The sequence below is a fragment of the Thamnophis sirtalis genome, unplaced genomic scaffold (assembly GCF_051295495.1).
Source record: "Thamnophis sirtalis isolate CommonGarterSnake01/CBP01778 unplaced genomic scaffold, rThaSir2_p1.2 scaffold_3, whole genome shotgun sequence".
Taxonomy (NCBI): domain Eukaryota; kingdom Metazoa; phylum Chordata; class Lepidosauria; order Squamata; family Natricidae; genus Thamnophis; species Thamnophis sirtalis.
Window position 1 is genome coordinate 164,585,376 of NW_028261383.1, and position 17,755 is coordinate 164,603,130.

At 39.4% G+C, this 17,755-nt stretch overlaps 2 protein-coding genes across 2 annotated transcripts; one reads left to right on the plus strand and one right to left on the minus strand.

Annotated features, from left to right (window-relative positions):
* The first annotated feature begins 6,794 nt into the window (after positions 1 to 6,794).
* LOC148048308 (olfactory receptor 13H1-like) lies at positions 6,795 to 7,812 on the plus strand. The gene has a single exon (XM_087707904.1). It carries the CDS (start codon positions 6,797 to 6,799, stop codon positions 7,739 to 7,741), a length of 945 nt encoding a protein of 314 aa, XP_087564030.1. The 5' UTR covers positions 6,795 to 6,796; the 3' UTR covers positions 7,742 to 7,812.
* A 1,297-nt stretch (positions 7,813 to 9,109) lies between these two features.
* LOC148048309 (lysozyme C, milk isozyme-like) lies at positions 9,110 to 16,621 on the minus strand. Its single transcript, XM_087707905.1, has 4 exons — positions 16,471 to 16,621; positions 14,224 to 14,385; positions 10,953 to 11,031; positions 9,110 to 9,202 (listed from the first exon to the last, which is right to left on the minus strand). Exons 1-4 carry the CDS (start codon positions 16,607 to 16,609, stop codon positions 9,136 to 9,138), a joined length of 447 nt encoding a protein of 148 aa, XP_087564031.1. The 5' UTR covers positions 16,610 to 16,621; the 3' UTR covers positions 9,110 to 9,135.
* Between the last annotated feature and the right edge of the window lie 1,134 nt (positions 16,622 to 17,755).

Genomic DNA, 17,755 nt, shown 5'->3' on the forward strand with positions numbered 1-17,755 from the left:
ACTATTCTTTTTTATTGGGGTTATATTTATGAATGTATTTTTTAAGCAACAGGCCAGACTCTATTCATATTAATAAGTAGGAAATCTGTTGGACATCAAAGTTATTTTAAAAGTATCATTATGTAGAATTTTTAGTAGTCTGGATTATGAAAGAATTGCAGGAAAATATTAGATAAGACAGAAATAAGCTAAAATAGGGGTGGTGGTGGTGAATCAACTTCTTGTTTCTTGCCCATATTTTCTTACAAGGTACCCCAAAACCAACCAAGGAAGACTGCTGCCTGTTTTTTTAAGCAATAATGATTACAATGAATATGAAATTAATATATAAAGCATGTGATATGGTTCCAGGATCAGAGCTAGTCTATATTTGAATGGCCTGAAGGTGTGTTAACATTCAAGGAAGCTAAAGCTGCAATCTAGGAAAGGCAGTTCTTGGCCCTCTAAGTACTTGGAAAATAGACCACCTGGGAACCATATGTAAAACCACCCTGATTGCCGTATAGAAGAAAGTGTGAAATAGGCTTGTATAAATCATTTGGTGGGATTTCAAAGCATTGGAAAGTTGTGGGAATACTTTGGAACATCTGCTTCATTGACCAGATCTGGAGGAGTGCTCAGAGCCCTGTAAAATAATTTGCCTAGCTTTAGTACAAATGCTAGGACTGAATGGTACTTTGGATTCTATTCCAAACAAAGTACTGAAGAGAATACAAGAATGGAAATATAGTACCCCACCCACAACTCTTTAAAGTAGATATTTCATGAATCCAGGAAAAAGGTGCCGCTGCTTTAAAAAGTACCAAGTAGATGCTGTGGGCTTTACATTCCTATATATTGAAAAACAATGCATAGCCCTAACAACATTATTATTTAATGAATTTAAGTTATTGCCACTGCTTTGAAATTAAATTCAGGTGTATGGATGCCTCTTTCTTTTCTGTGTAATTTATACCTCTGTCTTGACTGGGAATGCTGACATCATCTTGGTCACTCCCACTCGGTCACATGGCTGGCAAGCCACCCCTACCTGGTCACATGGCCAACAAGCCACTCCCACAAAGCAGGCCACACCCAAAGAGTAGGTTCCAACAATTTTTGAAACCCACCACTGATGTAGAGAAAATTAACAGGCTGAAACAAGTGAGAGAACTATATTTTCTTTATTGCTTTTCTTGCCATATTTACCCTCCCTGAAGGCACAGAAAGTAGAAGAGGGAAAAAGGGAGAGAAAGATGGGAATGAGGCTCTAATTTTGTGCTTTCTGTTCATTTGGGAATACCTGACATGGATGTGTAATGAATTCACATCTTCTAGGATTTGGCAACTCTTAACAGGATAGTTTATTAAAAGCTTTTTTAGAACAAAGTTTGGTGGGACAGGATGGGACCAGGGGTGGGTTCCTGCAGGTTCTAACCAGTTCGGTAGAAGAGGTTCCAGAAATTTACCGTGCTGGTTAGAACCCATTCCACTGGTAGACCGGTACTGAAATGTCTCCTCTGGCCTGGTCACTTGCTCACCCCCGCCCATCTGCTCACCCCTCGTCTGCTCACTCCTTCGCCAGTCCGCACTAAGCTAGCCCAGCCCGCGACTCACTGAATTGGCTGGAGTCCAGCTAATCAGAAAGCAGGCTGGAGTCACCCCACCTGCATCTAACACCCGTTTAAAAGTGCAGTGCCAACAGCCTACTTTCCTCTTTTGAAAAGAGTCCTTCTGTTTTAAAAAAGAGCCCTTCTCCGAGCAGGTGTCACATCACGCTAGCTGATCGGGTCCCCCCTTCACTTCGCCTTCCCTGCTGCTCTTGCTGCTTCCTTCAGGTGAGCAACTAAACGTGAGGGTGGGGGGCAGCAGCAGCGGGAGGCTAGGGTATGCCAGCCCGCGGCTTTTGCTAGGGAAGGCCTTCAGGCCATTCCTCATGAAAGCCGCAGGCTGGCATACTCCATGTGGCCGAGAATGGGTGGGTGGCAGCAGGAGGCTAGCGTACGCCAGCCTGTAGCTTTCGCGAGGGAAGGCCTTCCTTCCCTCACAAAAGCTGCAGGAGAGCATATGCAACGTGGCTGAAAGGGGGTTTCCTGCTACCCCGCGTCCCCGCCCTAGTCCCCAGCCTCGCCTGTCTAGCTAAGCCTGCCAGGCGGTGGGCCTAGCTGACCCGGTTGACCCTTGTCCCTTCAGTCCAGCTTACCTGCTGCCTCGTCACCTGCCTGCCCTTCTCCCTGCTGCACCCATCGCATCAGAGATCTCCTGATTCTGCATCCTGGTAAGTGACTCGTTTTTTTCTTTTATGCTTTTAATGTTTTTTTAAAGAATATTTTATTTATTGTGTATAAAATTTTTAAAAATTGTTTTATTTAAAAGTATTGAGTATAGAATTTTTAAAAATGATTTATTTTAATTTATTGTTGGTAGAATCTTTTTTAAATTGTCTTAGACTATTTAAAAAAATATTCTATCAACAATAATTAAAAAGAAATCATTAAAAAATTCTATACTCAATACTTTTCAAAATATTCTATATTCAATACTATATTGTGTATTGAATATTCTGAAATGGTTTCAGTATTTTGAAATGGTTTATTTTAATTTATTGTTGATAGAATCTTTTTAAATGTTTATCTACACATTACTAATGATCAAGTACTAATAATATTTCCTTATACATTTTAGTGACCTTTCCTTACATAATTGGTGTTTTCATCCATACTTTTAGATTTCTAATTTCTGTTTCTGTTAGTTAGCCATTGGTAAAACAAACCCCACGTGAAAAAGTATTCGAAGCCACCTTGATTTTAATTGTCAATTTATTCATTCTTGCACATTCTAATATTTATTCATTTTCATATCTTTGTTTTTCCACTGTTGAGCAAATGCAATTCCAGCAGCTGCTAACATGTGTAAAATTAAATATATATTGTATTCCATTTGAAATACCCAACAAAATATTTCTGGTTTTAAATCCATATCTTGCTTTACCATTGCTTCTAACCACTAACTCTTGAATAGCTACTTGGACTGACCTAAGTACTGAACCTAATTCATATATTCCTGTTTTTTGAACTGAGGAATAAATTTCAGAAAAAGAAATTTGTATTGCTCTGTGAAACTACCTATGAAATTCGGTTGTGGCCCGGCAGGAGCCGTTGGAACTGCCGCCAGACTCCGACAGCGAGGGGTCTTATGAGTCGGCCTTGGAGGAGGTGGAGGACCCTGGACAGGGTGTCAACTCTGAGCAGGGCAAGGAGAGACTGGTTGGCCACCAGGTGGCAGCGGAGCATTGGATCAAATGTTCAGGAAAACATTTGGGAGTTGTTTCAGGATGCACGCAGGCGCAGGGCTACTCGGCTTAAAGAACAACGGAGTAATTACAGGAGGTGATTACGAGCAGCTGATGCTGATTAAGATCCTCTCCTGATTATAAAAGGGACTGTTTGTACCATGCCCTGGTTGCAGGACTCAATGTTCTTGTTCACGTTCATGATTCAGAGAAATCAACTTGGATAAGTGGTTTGCTGTGAGAGCTTGTTTAATTGCTGCCAGAGAGCTTATCTCTTTGTTTATTTTGGGCTTGCAGCCAACAAGAGTCTGGATTGATTAAAACATTCTTTTGTACATCTGTTTTGGCTTTCGTTCCTGGATGGAGAAGGTGGTGGGTCAGAACAAAATTCATTCTTAATCTAACTTCTTAGATGAAAGACTATATCTTTCCTGTTTGTTGCGGGGCATTCTTCCTGAAAAGACTATACATTGTTAGGTGAAAACAGAGGTCCCTTCTGTTACCTGTAGTCCTCAGTTTACAACCATAATTGAGTCCAATATTGTTTTATTTCTTTTGCAGTTAGTATTATTTACCAAGATGAAGAAGGGGCAACAGAATATGACCGCTTTCTTCTCCAAAAAAAACAAGAGATGAGGAATCAGCTGATCTACAACAGTCACCATCACCATCACCAGCACCACCACTTCCACCACTTGAAGTCAGAGAAAGCAGCAAGTCCATCTCCAGATTCTCCTCCACTGAAGTTCCACAAACTTCCTGACTGCTGGAGTTTGCAGCAATACAGAAACTTCCAGGAGAAGTATGATGGACTGGCAGTATCCGACAAAAAGTTAGGTTGTGAGTACTGTGCAAAACCCATGTTGTCATTAGAGAGAGGTATTCATGTTTCTAGAGAGTGGAAACATTTCCAGGTTGTGCCAACAGGATCAACCAAGGAGAATCAACAAGCATCGCTCAGAAAAAAATTAAAGGAACATTTTCAATCAAAAGCAAACCTTATTTGTTTAGAAAGCAGTAAACAACGGGAGCAGGATGCTTTAACCAAATCCATAGGTAAGTCAACTGACAAACATTTGTCCAGTACTTGCAAAATATTTTATACTGTTTACGATCTGGTGCAAAGATGCAATCCATTCTCACACATCAAAGCATAGGTAAATTTGCTAGCTATGGTTGAAGTAGATGTGGGAGTTGGCTTGCATTTACGGAGATCCGGAGTGAATATAGTTGAATTCATTGCGAATGAAATCAAAACTATCGTGTTTTCAAGGATTATTGCAAATTATTGTGCCTAATAATGGATGAAGTCTCAACACTTTCAATGAAAGGCTCCTTGATGTGAGTGATGGCAAGTTGGCCACGCCCACCCAGTCCCATGACAAATCAGCCATGCCAACCCAGTCACATGACCATCAATCCATGCCCACAAGACAAGCCATGTCCACAGAACTGGTAGTAAAATTTTTGACCACCACTGCTACAGACTCTACAAAGAGAAAATTGATGTGAATAAGGGTAAAGAATCTGAAATGAAGCATTCCATGTCAGCAAAGCTGTGTCTCCCATTGGTTCTGCCAGCTTCATGTGTGACAGCCCCCATTCTATGTGGTCACTAAACTATTCTCTCACTTCTGGGTTCTCATTTGGTTTTGAAGCACACCAGAACACTGGCTTCTACAGCCATTCTATGTTATAAATATTGTCAGTCTTTAAGAAACTAAAAAAAACATAACTATAAAGTTGCCTTTCTGGAAAAGAATGCCATAGTTGAACTTAAATGATGAAATAATGTATCTTTTTTACTTTAAACGTAAAGGGAATTTAAAGGAAATTCCCATGAAATTCAATTAAAGACCTGTCCTTGGACTTTTATCTCGACCTTCTTCCAGCAGAAATGCCATTTATTAGCCACTGGGGAAAAGATGAGAATTTTTTAAAAAAACCTTTTACCTCAAGGAACTGGCAGTGTTGTTCTCAATGCCAAGGCAAAGAACAGATCTAAGACACTATCCTTCTGCTAACATTCTTCCCCTTTAAGTGCTTGTTTTCCTTCTGGAGCTGTTGCTCAGAAGTAAAAGCAACCACAATGAGGAACACTACACTTAGCAAAAATACACAATGCAAAGATAGTATGACTGAACGATGCTAGAAAACTTCAGACCACAAATCTGGATCTAAACTTCATCAAATCCCTAGTTTCTTTGAAAGCAAACAGCACCATTTTTCCCACTTGGCTATTCACAATTACTTTAGAAGACATAAAAAAAATATTTGACCATTTATCACTGGAAGAACACTGGGCAAGCAAAACCTCAGAGATAAAAAGAAAAATAAAGAAGATAATTTAAGTTTGGTAAGTTTTTCTCTGTTTGTATTTGTAAAATAAATGATGGAGTCCTTCATCCAGACAGGAGACTTCGAAGCCGTGTCTCTGGTCTGGTTATTCTAATGCTTATTGGTTGGAATTCTTGCTAGCATCTCTCTCTCTCTCACTACTCTCTTTACCTTTCATTCCAAAAATGTTTTTCCTTTTGTGAGGTTTAGTTCTCTAACCAACCTTTATTCTCAATCTTAATCTTTTATGAGTAGGAGGCCAAGAATTTGTAACATCTGCTTTGGATTTTAGTACAGCAGAAAAAAAGGTATCCTGGATAGTTTGGGAATGGACTACCTAGTATATTGTTAGTTTTTCCTAATAAAAGCATACCATATCTGAATGGTAACATAATTGTGTTGCAATCTTTCCACCCTCCGAATGAGTGAATTGGTGCCATTAAGTGAAATTCTGATCATTCTTTAACTAACAATAATTCCAAAGCATTATCATTAAAAAATTAGTGTCCTGTTTATAACATAATAAACAAATATGTATCTTAATAGTGATACCTCATGTTTAGAAACATTATGCCCTGCAACAAATTGTATTTGCTTAAAAGATTACCCTGCGTGCCATTCCTTCTTTTTTTTTTTGACTTTGTCAAATCCAAAAAAGAAAGGATGGTGTTCGTGAGATCAGCATTGATTCTGCTCTGCTTTGTGAATTATCTAAACATGAACTCATTGCTTCTAATGAGTTGACTCAGGACATTTTGGTTCAGTTTCTACTGCCCTCCTGGTAAATTAGGGATGCTGATGAAGCTGCCAGTTTGCTGCTTTCATTACTTTTGGAAAAGGATTTCTTCACCTTCTACCTGGGGTTGGATCTGAATACATAGCTATGAGACAGAGGGTAGCTTATTGAGTTTTGGCTTAGCAGTTTATGCTCTCATTGCAGTTTGCAGACAACATATTCCTTAATGCAGTGTGTGAACCTACCCATGTGGGAATCCAACAATTGTATTCAATAAATCATGGTTAAAACAAATTCTATCTAAGCATGATGCACAAAGCAGTTTTCAATCAGTTTTTATTGCATTTTTATTTTTTCTATACCGAAAATCGCAATCTAAACCCTTAAAGTGAAAGTATTGCATCTCTCTTGAATGTACTCAGTAATCACACCGTTCATTCTTTTCTGCAGGAATGGGAGAAAATAGAATAGGAACTTCAAATGAATCACTGGTGACCAAATTCATCCTGATCGGATTTTCAGAATATCCCAGAGCTCAGATTATTCTCTTTTGCTTCCTCTTGATGGTCTATCTCATTAGCTTTCTTGGCAATGGACTCATCATCATTTTGATCATTGCTGACTCCCGGCTTCATACCCCCATGTATTTCTTCATTTGTGTCCTTTCCACGGTAGACTTTATTATTATCAACAATGCACTTCCTGAGGTTTTAGTGAACTGCTTCATCTACAGGCCCACAATTTCTTTCTCCAGATGTTTAGTCCAAATGTACATAGGCTTATTTCTGGTTGTAGCAGAGTGCATCATTTTGGCAGTCATGGCATACGATCGCTTGGCAGCTATATGCCAGCCCTTATACTACACACAGATCATGAGTTGGAAATTATGCTTTTATCTAGTAGCCATGTCAGTGGCCCTTGCCTTCATGTCAACATTGACCGCCGTACTCGTGCAGCCCACTGACTTCTGTGGCCATCACACCATCAACCATTTTGGATGTGAGCTGCAATCTTTACTGAAACTGGCTTGTTCCAACACAGTCAGTGAGCTCTTTATGCATATCTTCAGCTTCTTTCTGCTATTCCCTCCCTGTGGCTTCATAGTTGTGACATACGTCCGCATAGGCCTGGCTATACGACGTATCAGCTCTACCCAGGGACGCAGAAAAGCCTTCTCCACTTGTAGTTCTCACCTTGCTGTGGTCAGTGTTTTTTATGGAACAATCATGATCATGTACTTGAGACCTGAAGGGAAATCCATTTCTGAAAATGACAAGGTCATATCCTTAGCATACGGGGCTCTGACTCCCATGCTCAATCCTCTGATCTACAGCCTGAGAAACAAGGATGTCAAGGGGGCATTTTGGAAGCTGGTTCAAAGAAAAATCCAGGTATGATGTACATGTATGCTCACCATGCCCCATGTAGGTTTCTACTGCTGACCATTTCTACTAACCTTTTAAAAAGGAATTTAATAACCAGCATTACTGTTCCTAGTAAACCCATGAGGGCATAAGCAATACTGAATGTTAAGGGGGAATGTGTTAGGACTCCAAGAATTATAACTCACAATGCTTTTGGAGAATATCAGGCTGGGGAATATATTCACAAATAAGCTGAGAATTATAGGTGCCAAAATACACCCCTAAATATACTATTGTTTTAGCTTATTGTATATAGCAATACTTTTTGAAAAAGATTTGTTATCCCATATGAGCTCACAGATAAGCCATCCATTAATAAATTGATCTTTGATTTTCTAAGCAAAACACCTGTGCTGGAAAATAAGGAGGTTGATTTCAAAGAGGGAGGGGCCGTATTTCATAGGAATAAGAGGTAATTCAATCCATATATTTTGTATGAGAGAAAAATGGGTGAAGACAGCCGCTCCCTAATATTTTGCAGACTACGGTAAGTTGTAGAAGTTGACAGTAGCATTTTTAATCGGAAAGATTTTGTCTGCTGGTGTGAAACTATAAAGAATCGTGAAGGATGAAAGAAAATAAATAAAGCATGAAACAGGTAAAGGCATAATGCACAATATACAATGTATTGAAGCAGGTTTTGAAGGTTTTGTCTGCAGGTGTGAAACAATAAAGAACTCGCTTGCTTGATTTCGAGCCTGACATTTTCATGAATAGCCAGTTTGGTCTCACAATTAAGGCACCAGGCTAGAAGGCAGGAGACTGTGAGTTCAAGTCCTGTCATAGCCAGGGTGGGTTTGGGTCAGTCATTCTCCCTCAGTCCTATCTACCTCACAGGGTTGTTGCAGGAAAATAGGAGGAGGAAGATGCATTGGATATGTGTGCTGTCTTGAGTTATTTGTAAAAATAATAAGGATAAGATACAAAGAAATAAAGAACAATTTCAAGTAGGTTTACAAGTATTCTATGAAGAGATGCATCAGGATCTCTGTCAGGTGAAGTTAATCGTTCAACCTATAACATTTGTGGTTGTATAGATCTGCTGTGCCAGAGGAATGACTGTAGCCTGTTCAATTTTGCAGGAATCATGAAGGATGAAAGAAAATTTAAAGAAAGAATGAAACGGGGAAAGGCATAATGCACAATACACATTTCATTGAAGCAGGTTTTGAAGATTTGAAAAAGCAGACTCGTTCCCTCTTCCTCACCCAGAAACCTTTTAAAAATCATTATTTGTATACAAAAAAATCCATGCACCCCAACCTGTGGAATACAAGGATAGAACCAAGTTGCTAAATGTTGGTTATATAAGAAATAGCACCGTTTTCCTCCTCCGAGGAGAAACAGAAATGGAAGGAAGATCAGTCTCAGAGGTTGCAGCCCCGAGTCCATCTTGACAGATCTCTTCCATGGCAGTTTTCTCTCCAGCCATACCTAGGAGTAAGAATAAGAATATTGCTTTCCTTTCTACATCACACGCATGATACTTTCTTTGATGAGTACTTCAAGAGATTCAGGAAGTTTCAAGGGAGCTAGTTTTTCATTGAAAGTCCTAAAGCCTATATGCTACTGATACCCAATAGATAGTTTGGACTCCCACATAATCTTGCCCATTAGGGCTATAGAGACTTAAAACCTAGTGTTATCCTGAAAATAAGACAGGGTCTTATAAAATAAGTCCAAATGCTTATTTTGAGTATCAAAAGAAAATAAGACAAAGTCTTATTTTCTTTTGACACTCAAAATAAGCATTTGGCCTTATTTCCGGAGAGGTCTTATTATTTTTGAGTTGCATGAGGTGGTGAGCGTGGTCACCTCATGGCTGATACTGTGTTGTGTGTTACTGGGCCTGCCACTCTTTTTGCGGTGGCCATTAGCATGACAAAAGAAGTGTGGTGGCTACGGTTGCAGGAGCAGCTGTTGGGTAAGGGCAAGTGGGGTGCATGTGGTATGTTCCCCCTCCCTTTCCCCCCCTCTGGCCTCGCCGCCTCACCTCGTGTTGTTTGCGTATCAACCAACCAAAGGAAATGTCGGGGACCGGCTGCGCACACATTTAAATATTTTTGAGGAGGGCTCATTTTTGGGGATGATTTATTTTAGTGCATGCACTCAAAAACTCAATTGGGCTTATTCTCTGGGGAGGTCTTCTTTTCAGGGGAACAGGGTATGTGGTGACCACCAGAGGCTCACAAAATCCTGCCCAAAACCTTAGAGTGTCTCAGAAGGGCACACAGCAGTGTAACTTTTAGATAACTCTAATTGTTGATCATACAATGTCTTTATGAATTGCTTTTAAATGCTGATTGTTGGCTTTAAGAGTTTCCTATCGAATGATCTGCTGCTGTAGCCCCCTTTCCTGCCCATCGTATAATTGGAGGCTTCACAAACTATCTCTCCCTGGTTCTCTTACTACTGTGCTGTTCAAAAATCGACTTCGGATCCCTTGGAGCTTATTCCAAGGTGGTGAGCTGTGGTGATGCAGTAGTTAGAATGCAGTACTGCAGGCTACTTCTGCTGACTGCCAGCAACCTGCAGTTTTGCAGTTCAAGTCACACCGGCTCAAGGTTGACTCAGCCTTCCATCCTTCTGAGAAAGGTAAAATGAGGACCCAGATTGTTGGGGGCAATTTGCTGACTCTATAAACCACTTAGAGAGGGCTGTAAAGCACTATGAAGTGGTATATAAATCTAAGTCTGCTATTGCTATTCTTGGGATCAGAATCCTGGTGTTTAAAGGGCCATTTGCAAATTCTTTTCCTGTCTGTCCCAACTCGGTGCTAAACCTCAACGGTGAACCTGTGTTTTAAAAGATGTATAAATAGTCAGCAAGCAAAAACTGGATAATGGATGTCAAATTACTGGGAAGAAATTTTCCAGCCTATAAAAATAGGCCTCAATATTCACCCGGCTAATCTGTGTGCCAATTAGCCCCCTTTAATCTACTTTCAAATCATGATTTAAAAGACCATTAAACCCAAATTCAAAAGGCTGTTAAACCCCTATTCTAAAGCAACCAGAATTGAATAAAAGCAATAAAAATACAGTGTCGTATTCTGAAAGTATTTTTCTCCACCAATGTTAAAGTTGTACAATAGTCTAAAGAAAGATAATTATCTTTCATGAGCAGCAGTTGATTTGCTACTGAATGCCACAAGTAGAAAGATTTTAATGAGAGATTGACTCACCAGACATTCATCCCATTGGCATCACGCACAACTCTCTTAACACAAGCAATATCATCTGTGATATCATCATTTAAGAAATCTGATGGGAGAAGCAAATAAAAATATGTCCCATCCCATATATTTCAAAGTTATTTTCAAACATTTGCATAAAATTATTATACAAAGCAAAAAAAAAGTAGGAGAAATTCTGAGGATATTGAGCCATGTGGGACACTAGGACCTCATCAAATATGAGTCTGGTGCTCATTAAAACTCAGACCACACTGGATTGGGTGATGTAGAGGCCCAAAGTCATATATGTCTTTCCAGGGGAAGGTAGACAACTTGTGAGAAGCTTAAAAATGGGATACTAAGTGGAGGACCAGATTGAGGAAGGATAACAGGTCAACAAAAAACAATATGTCTAGATATTATTACAAATTATGACCCAAGTAGGAACTCGAAACAATTTTGTGTGGCAGGATGATTAAACACGAATCTTCATGAAGTGATGGGAGCAATTGGACAATTACAGAGACCAATAAAGGAGGAGGATTAGAATTTCCCTACAAAATTTTCAATTGAGTTATTTGGGACATTTCACCTTTTTGCTTTTCTAATGAAATAAATGTCAACCCTTGATAGTAGATCAGGTCAGGAAGCGAACAGTAGAAGGATTGTGGGAATCTAGAGGGGGAGCAGCCAATGTAGCAACGATACATTGTGAGGATTTGACTGTCCGAATCTCCCGATGACACTTTTGTCCCTGGACGGTCCGGCAGGACCTAAACTGTCCCAAAGAGACGGTGACTGGGAAGACAAGACCTTGCTGGTCACAGGGACATCGCAAAGTCCCTGATCGACCCAAGGGAAGTGCTTCCAACCCACGGCAAACAGGCAGCCCCCCCCCAGCTGACATAGTTGGAGACGGCTCCAGGAAGAGAGAAATGAAAGTGTTTCTACCTGGTGAGGTTTTTTTTCTTTTCTTTTAGAAGATTGCGCTCAGAAACTTTTTTCTTAAGATTAATTAGTCCATTAAGCAAGAACAAAGTGGTGTATTTAATCCCTATTGGACTGCCTTAGAAAGTTTTTTGCTCTTGCTTGTAATCTTTTGTGGATTGAGTGATTTCAACGCTTCCGTTTTTTCTGCTTGAGGTGAAGGGATTTTTTCCCCTATTTCCCTTTACTACTTTAACTTTTTTGGCTTAAATTAAAACTCTTTTTAGTTTAATAAATTTCTTCTTCTACTTGTTACAGTATTATATCAAAGATACTTAAGGAAAGAGGTTTTAAAAGAATCGAATCTGCCACTTGAAAGCCCAAGTCTGAAGCTTTTTTTCCTTTGCTGTTGTAGCAATGTTTCTTTTGTTCACTCTTATCTGACTATACTGACTGTGCAAAAAAGGGTTTGGAACGTCTCTTTAAAACCTGACCCAAGGTCACAAATAGTGGTGTGAGGAAAATATTTTGACAAAAAGTGGAAAAGGAAAGAAAAACTTTAGAACCCTTCTTCTTTGAAAACCATAAAAGAACATTTGTCTAAAATAAAAATAGATATATTCTTCAAAATCTCTGGCAGGCTAGAGTGGCAGATAGTACCAAATTCTTCGTCTTGCTCTTTCTCTATATTTTTCCTTACTCTAAAAAATGGAACAATACTCAGATGAAGTAAACTTGTTAATTCAAAACATTTTGGCTGGACTTCAAAACATCTCAGAAGGACTTGAGAGATTTTACAAGAACTGGGACAGACTATAGGATATTACAAAAAAGATGATGGGGTTATAGCCCCAGAAATTAAAGAAGTGAATGAAAATACAGAAAAAAAAGATAAGAACTCAGGTGAACTTATAAATGGAGTAAACATGAGTGAAAGTGGAAAGAAGGGAAGCTGGAAAAGTGACTTTGATAATTTGGTGTTCCACCCCAAACTCCAAGATGTAGGAGAAAAAGAAAAAGCGAAAAAGATGGAGTTAATAAGACAAATCTATTCAGAAACAAACCTGACAACCAAAGTTAAGCTTACATTAATAACAACTCAAGGGCAACAAAACCACATGAGAGATCGTTTAAGCTTCAATGTGCGGAGACAAGTCTTAAACCCTGGAAAGGTTCTGGATATAGAATTGACACAACTGGCGAGAGGTGAAAGACCATTTTGTTACTGGAAAGATACTGATTAATAATGCCAATTGTTGGAAAAAAGCTAGTTAATTTTTGATGATTATTAAGTAGAGATTTTAGTACCTTATAGACTGTTTTAAATTACCACTGAATGTTTATCCATTAACATAAATTTTCTATGATAGTAATAGAGAAATAATAACCCTAGTTAGGATAAATAACCAGGCCATAGAAATGCTAATGTACATTCTGGGTGAATGTCAAGTAGAAATATTAATATTTCTTAGATTGTCTTAAATGTCTAATGTTTATTTTCTTAGCGCGTAATTAACTAATTTGGGATTGAGGGAAAAGTCCTATAAATCTTATTAATAAATCATTGTTTAAAGACGGTTATAAAGTTATAACATTGTGTGGGCCTGGAGAGGAGCGGTGAGGTAATCAGTAAATAACCTTTAGTTAACTACAATAATAACAATGAAATGTTAATGGACAATATTTAATGATACAAACAGGTGTGTTATGGGGGGTGGGAATGCTTAGATATCTTACTTAACCAAATTAATTTTAGAACATGTCATAAAGGTGCAATGGTATTGGAGATCTATCGAAATTGCAAATGAAAGCCAGTAGGTGGTTGTGTCTTCTAATATAAATGATTCTAGATAAAAACATGTTTAAACAATGGTAACCAAATGAGAATTAGGGTACAGGGATAGTAAAATACATAACTTTTCTTGACTTAAAATGTACAACATGATTTGAATGAAGTATATGTAAGGACTGTGGAAGAAACAGACGGAATATATTAGTAACCAATCGATATGCTTTCAACAAGATGTAACGAAAGATGGTTTTTTTTCCTATATTTTTTTTGTTTAACTAAAACAATAAAAAAAATTCTCAAAAAAAAAAAAGGATTTTGGGAATCTATACAACTTCATTGTCGTAAGCCACAATAATAAGAATGGAATTTTAAAAGCTTCTCTCTCCCACCTCACTCACAAACAGGATGAAAGTGGGGTCATTTTCAATCTCTTTCAGATCCTTCCTTCTTTCCCAGGACTGAGATGTCATTCCTTTCTCGTCAATTTTCTCTTAATAGTTCTCCTCACAGCTCTTGCATTCATTTATCAAGATTATATCTCTTCTACTCTGCATAACTTACCACTACAAATCTTATTGCAGCCAGTAGATGTACGGCCCCGGTTATGGTTGCACCAATAGCGGCTGTTTATTTGGAAAATCCCATAGTCGCGACTGCCATTCCTGTTTATCCTACCCACAGCTTGGGTGTCAAAGTTGCTCTCATGAGCAACCATACAGATCCCTGGAAGAAAGCAAACGAGAAAAGGGCTACAAAAGGACTGTGCTGTAAATGAAAAAGCTGTCCTGGTTTCTCACACGGAACATTTAAAACAGAATATTTAACTATCTTCCCATTTTTTTCCCCAATCAAGGAAGGAGCCAAGAAATTCAATACATTTTGGAAACCTTCAGGAGAATTTGGAATAAGCCTGATTGCTGTCTCCAAGATATTCCTGGGGTTGTTAATGGGATATAAAGCCCCCCTCTCTCCTTTTTCTCTCTTTTTTATCTAGGCCTTCCCAGGAGGAGATACTTCTCGATTGTGGATCTTTTGCACTCTGTACCTTTGGAAAATCTTCTGGGATGGCTCCTTTAACCATATCTGGAATTGAAATGATTTGGGGGTGTAGGAAGTTAGCACCCAACCATCTCCTAGAAAAATGAAATATCCTGGGAAATATTGAAAAGGAAAAATATATTTCCCTGGATAAGAAATGGGGAAACATGTCTTTAGGCAGGAAACAGACTCACTTTTAATGCCCCCCACCTTTTTTTATTTGAACATATTTTTATTTCAATTTCATAACATACAATCACATGTATACTATACATAGCCAATATCATATAGTATTAAATAGTAATTACATCAGTTCCTCTTGTCCTCAACGTCCCAAAAAGATTGACACCCATTATTAGCTCTTCTACTCTCCCTACACCTCTTTCTTCTACCTCTCTCTTATTTCCTATCTTCCCTCCCTCTTCCTTTCCTACTCTATTTCCCCTTCCTTTCTCCTTCTTCTCTCTCTACATTCCACTCCTCCTTATCCCCAACCTCCTCATCTTCCCCCCCTACCCTCTCTCCTATCCCTCCCTTCCCACTTTTCTTCTCCCTTCTGCTTCCCACTCTTCCTTTCGTTGGTGTATTTCCGCTTCCATACTACTCTATTTCCTCTTCCTTTCACTTTCTACTCTCTCCCCTTACCACTCCTCCTTATACTCCTCATCTTCCCCCTTCACCCTCTCTCCTATCCCTCTCTTCCTATCTTCTGCTCTTCTCTACTTCCAACTCTTCTATATCCTGACTTCCCTCCATCATTTTCTACTCTACTTCCCCTTCCTTTCTCCTTCTCTTCTCTACCACACCTCCTTATACACCTCATCTTCCCCCTTCACCCTCCCTCCTATTTAATGTGTTTCGGCATCCCCCCCCTTTGTTATGGGCCATTAAAAAGAAAGCCTGGGCCAGACTATTTACATAACAAAGATCTCCCCTTTCAGATCCATGGTGATGGGATTAAGGCATGATAGTATTAGCCCTTTACCCAACTCATGACATGGCATCTGAGAACTCAACCAAACCTGGACTCAAAACACAGCCTAGAGAATTGACCCTGTATGGCCCCCATGGGAGTCTGACAACCAATCAGAATACATTTCTTACACAGGAACAGGAAACGGAGAGGGGGGCCAAACAGAGTATAAAAAACTCAGCAAGTACCTTCTCTCGCTCTCTCCCTCTTCACCCAAAATTTGAAAGCATGTGATCACCTTTCCCCCCAGCATCTCAAGCCATGTGATCCTATGCACCATTAAACCATCTTTCCAAGCAGCTTCCATGTTTCCAGTGTCTTTTCCCCCACTTGGAACTGAACCCAGATGGACATTTTTTTCAACAGGAGAATCTGAAGGAACTTAACGTTTGAGAGGATGCGTATAGCTGCCTATTTGTAAACTGTCTATATTAGTTAAGCCAGTTATTGTTAATAGGCAATACAGTGTTCTAAGCAAATCCCACTTCTGCTTTTGCCCCAAATAGGTGACAAACTGGAGATCAACCACCCTAATTAAAGTCAGAATGTGAATGCAGGTTTAAAAAGGAAAGGCTTCCCTGTCCAGTCATTTTCAATTCTAGAGTGCAGGATGAAACATGAAATCTCCTCAGTTGTGATGGGAAGAAAGGGCATTTTCTCATTCTAAGAAGATAGAACAGAGCTTTTTAATCACTGAGTGGGCTGGATGCAATTTTCTGGAAAGGAATTGCCCCATTTTGCATCCCTCTTGCAAACCTGAATATTTCTAAGGTGGGGAAAAAAGAGAGTAAACTCACAGTCTTCCAAGCTGATATTGAGATATCCATCCATGCCCTTTCGTTTCAGAAGTGAAGCCAGTTCACATCTGGAATATCGTTCGGCTTCACTGGCTGCAATAAGGAGGAAGAGGAGGGTGAGAACTAATGCCTTCATCATTGCTGCGGCTCCTTGGAGGAAGATGTCTGACTTCTCCAGGACAGCTAAGGGATTTTATAGTCCCAGAAATTGGCACATCTGGAGACACTGTAAACAAAGTATGTAGCAACAATAATTCTGAAACCTGAGGTAATTATTCACTGGTCAGCAGAGAGTGGAAAGGGCAAAAGCCAAAGGGAAAGAAAAACACAATTTTAAATGTCATTTCAATTGAAAAATCAAACACAACCAAAATGGGGGAGAAGCATTTTTGTAACCTGCAGTCATGGGTCAAGGGAGTCTGCATAAGGAGTACCAAAATTGTAAAAGTAAGCATTGCAACCGTGTGATTGAAGCCCCACTCATTTTATGTGTCTTGCACTCGATGCACATGAAAAAGGGAGTGGGTTTTCATTGTGGGGTGGCTTCCGACATCTTTATTTTTCTCAGTCCAAGCCCATAGACATTCCTCTCTGGGGGGCCATTGCTTATTTGACTTTTCTGTTTGTTTGTTTCAATTGCAACTGTGGTTTCAGTGTATATTTCTTTTGTCAGGTGAAGTTTGAAGGAAAAAAAACACACTGAAACAACTGAGAAAACTATATTTAATTTCTTTCTTTTCTTGCCATATTTACCCTGCTTGAAGGCACAGAAAGTGGGAGAGGGACAAAGGGAGAGAAGGTGGGAGTGAGGCTCTAATTTTGTCCTTTCTGTTCATATAGGGATACATGACATGGGTGTGTAATGAATTCACACCTTCGAGGATTTGGCATTTCTTAACTGGATGCTTTATTAAAAGCAGTTTGAGAACAAAGGTTGGTGAGGCAAGATGGGACCCTTCTCCTTCAGTTTAGTTTACCAGAGAGAAATCCACTGAATCTACCGCACACACCCTCCCCCAACTAGGCACAGCCATCTAAGGAACTTGTAAGTCCATGTTGCTCTTTTTCCAGTCCAGGATTAAAATGGCTTCTAGCAACCAAAGCTGCCATTTGTCTAACAGAGCAGAGACATGCCATTTCTGGGTGGAGTCCTAGGATTTGGCAATTCTTAACAGGATGCTTTATTAAAAGCTTTCTGAAACACAATATTGGTCCATTAATTCATTTTTATCTTGAACTGGATTGGATTGGATTGAAGTTTGTTTTGCAGTCATGCTGACATTGC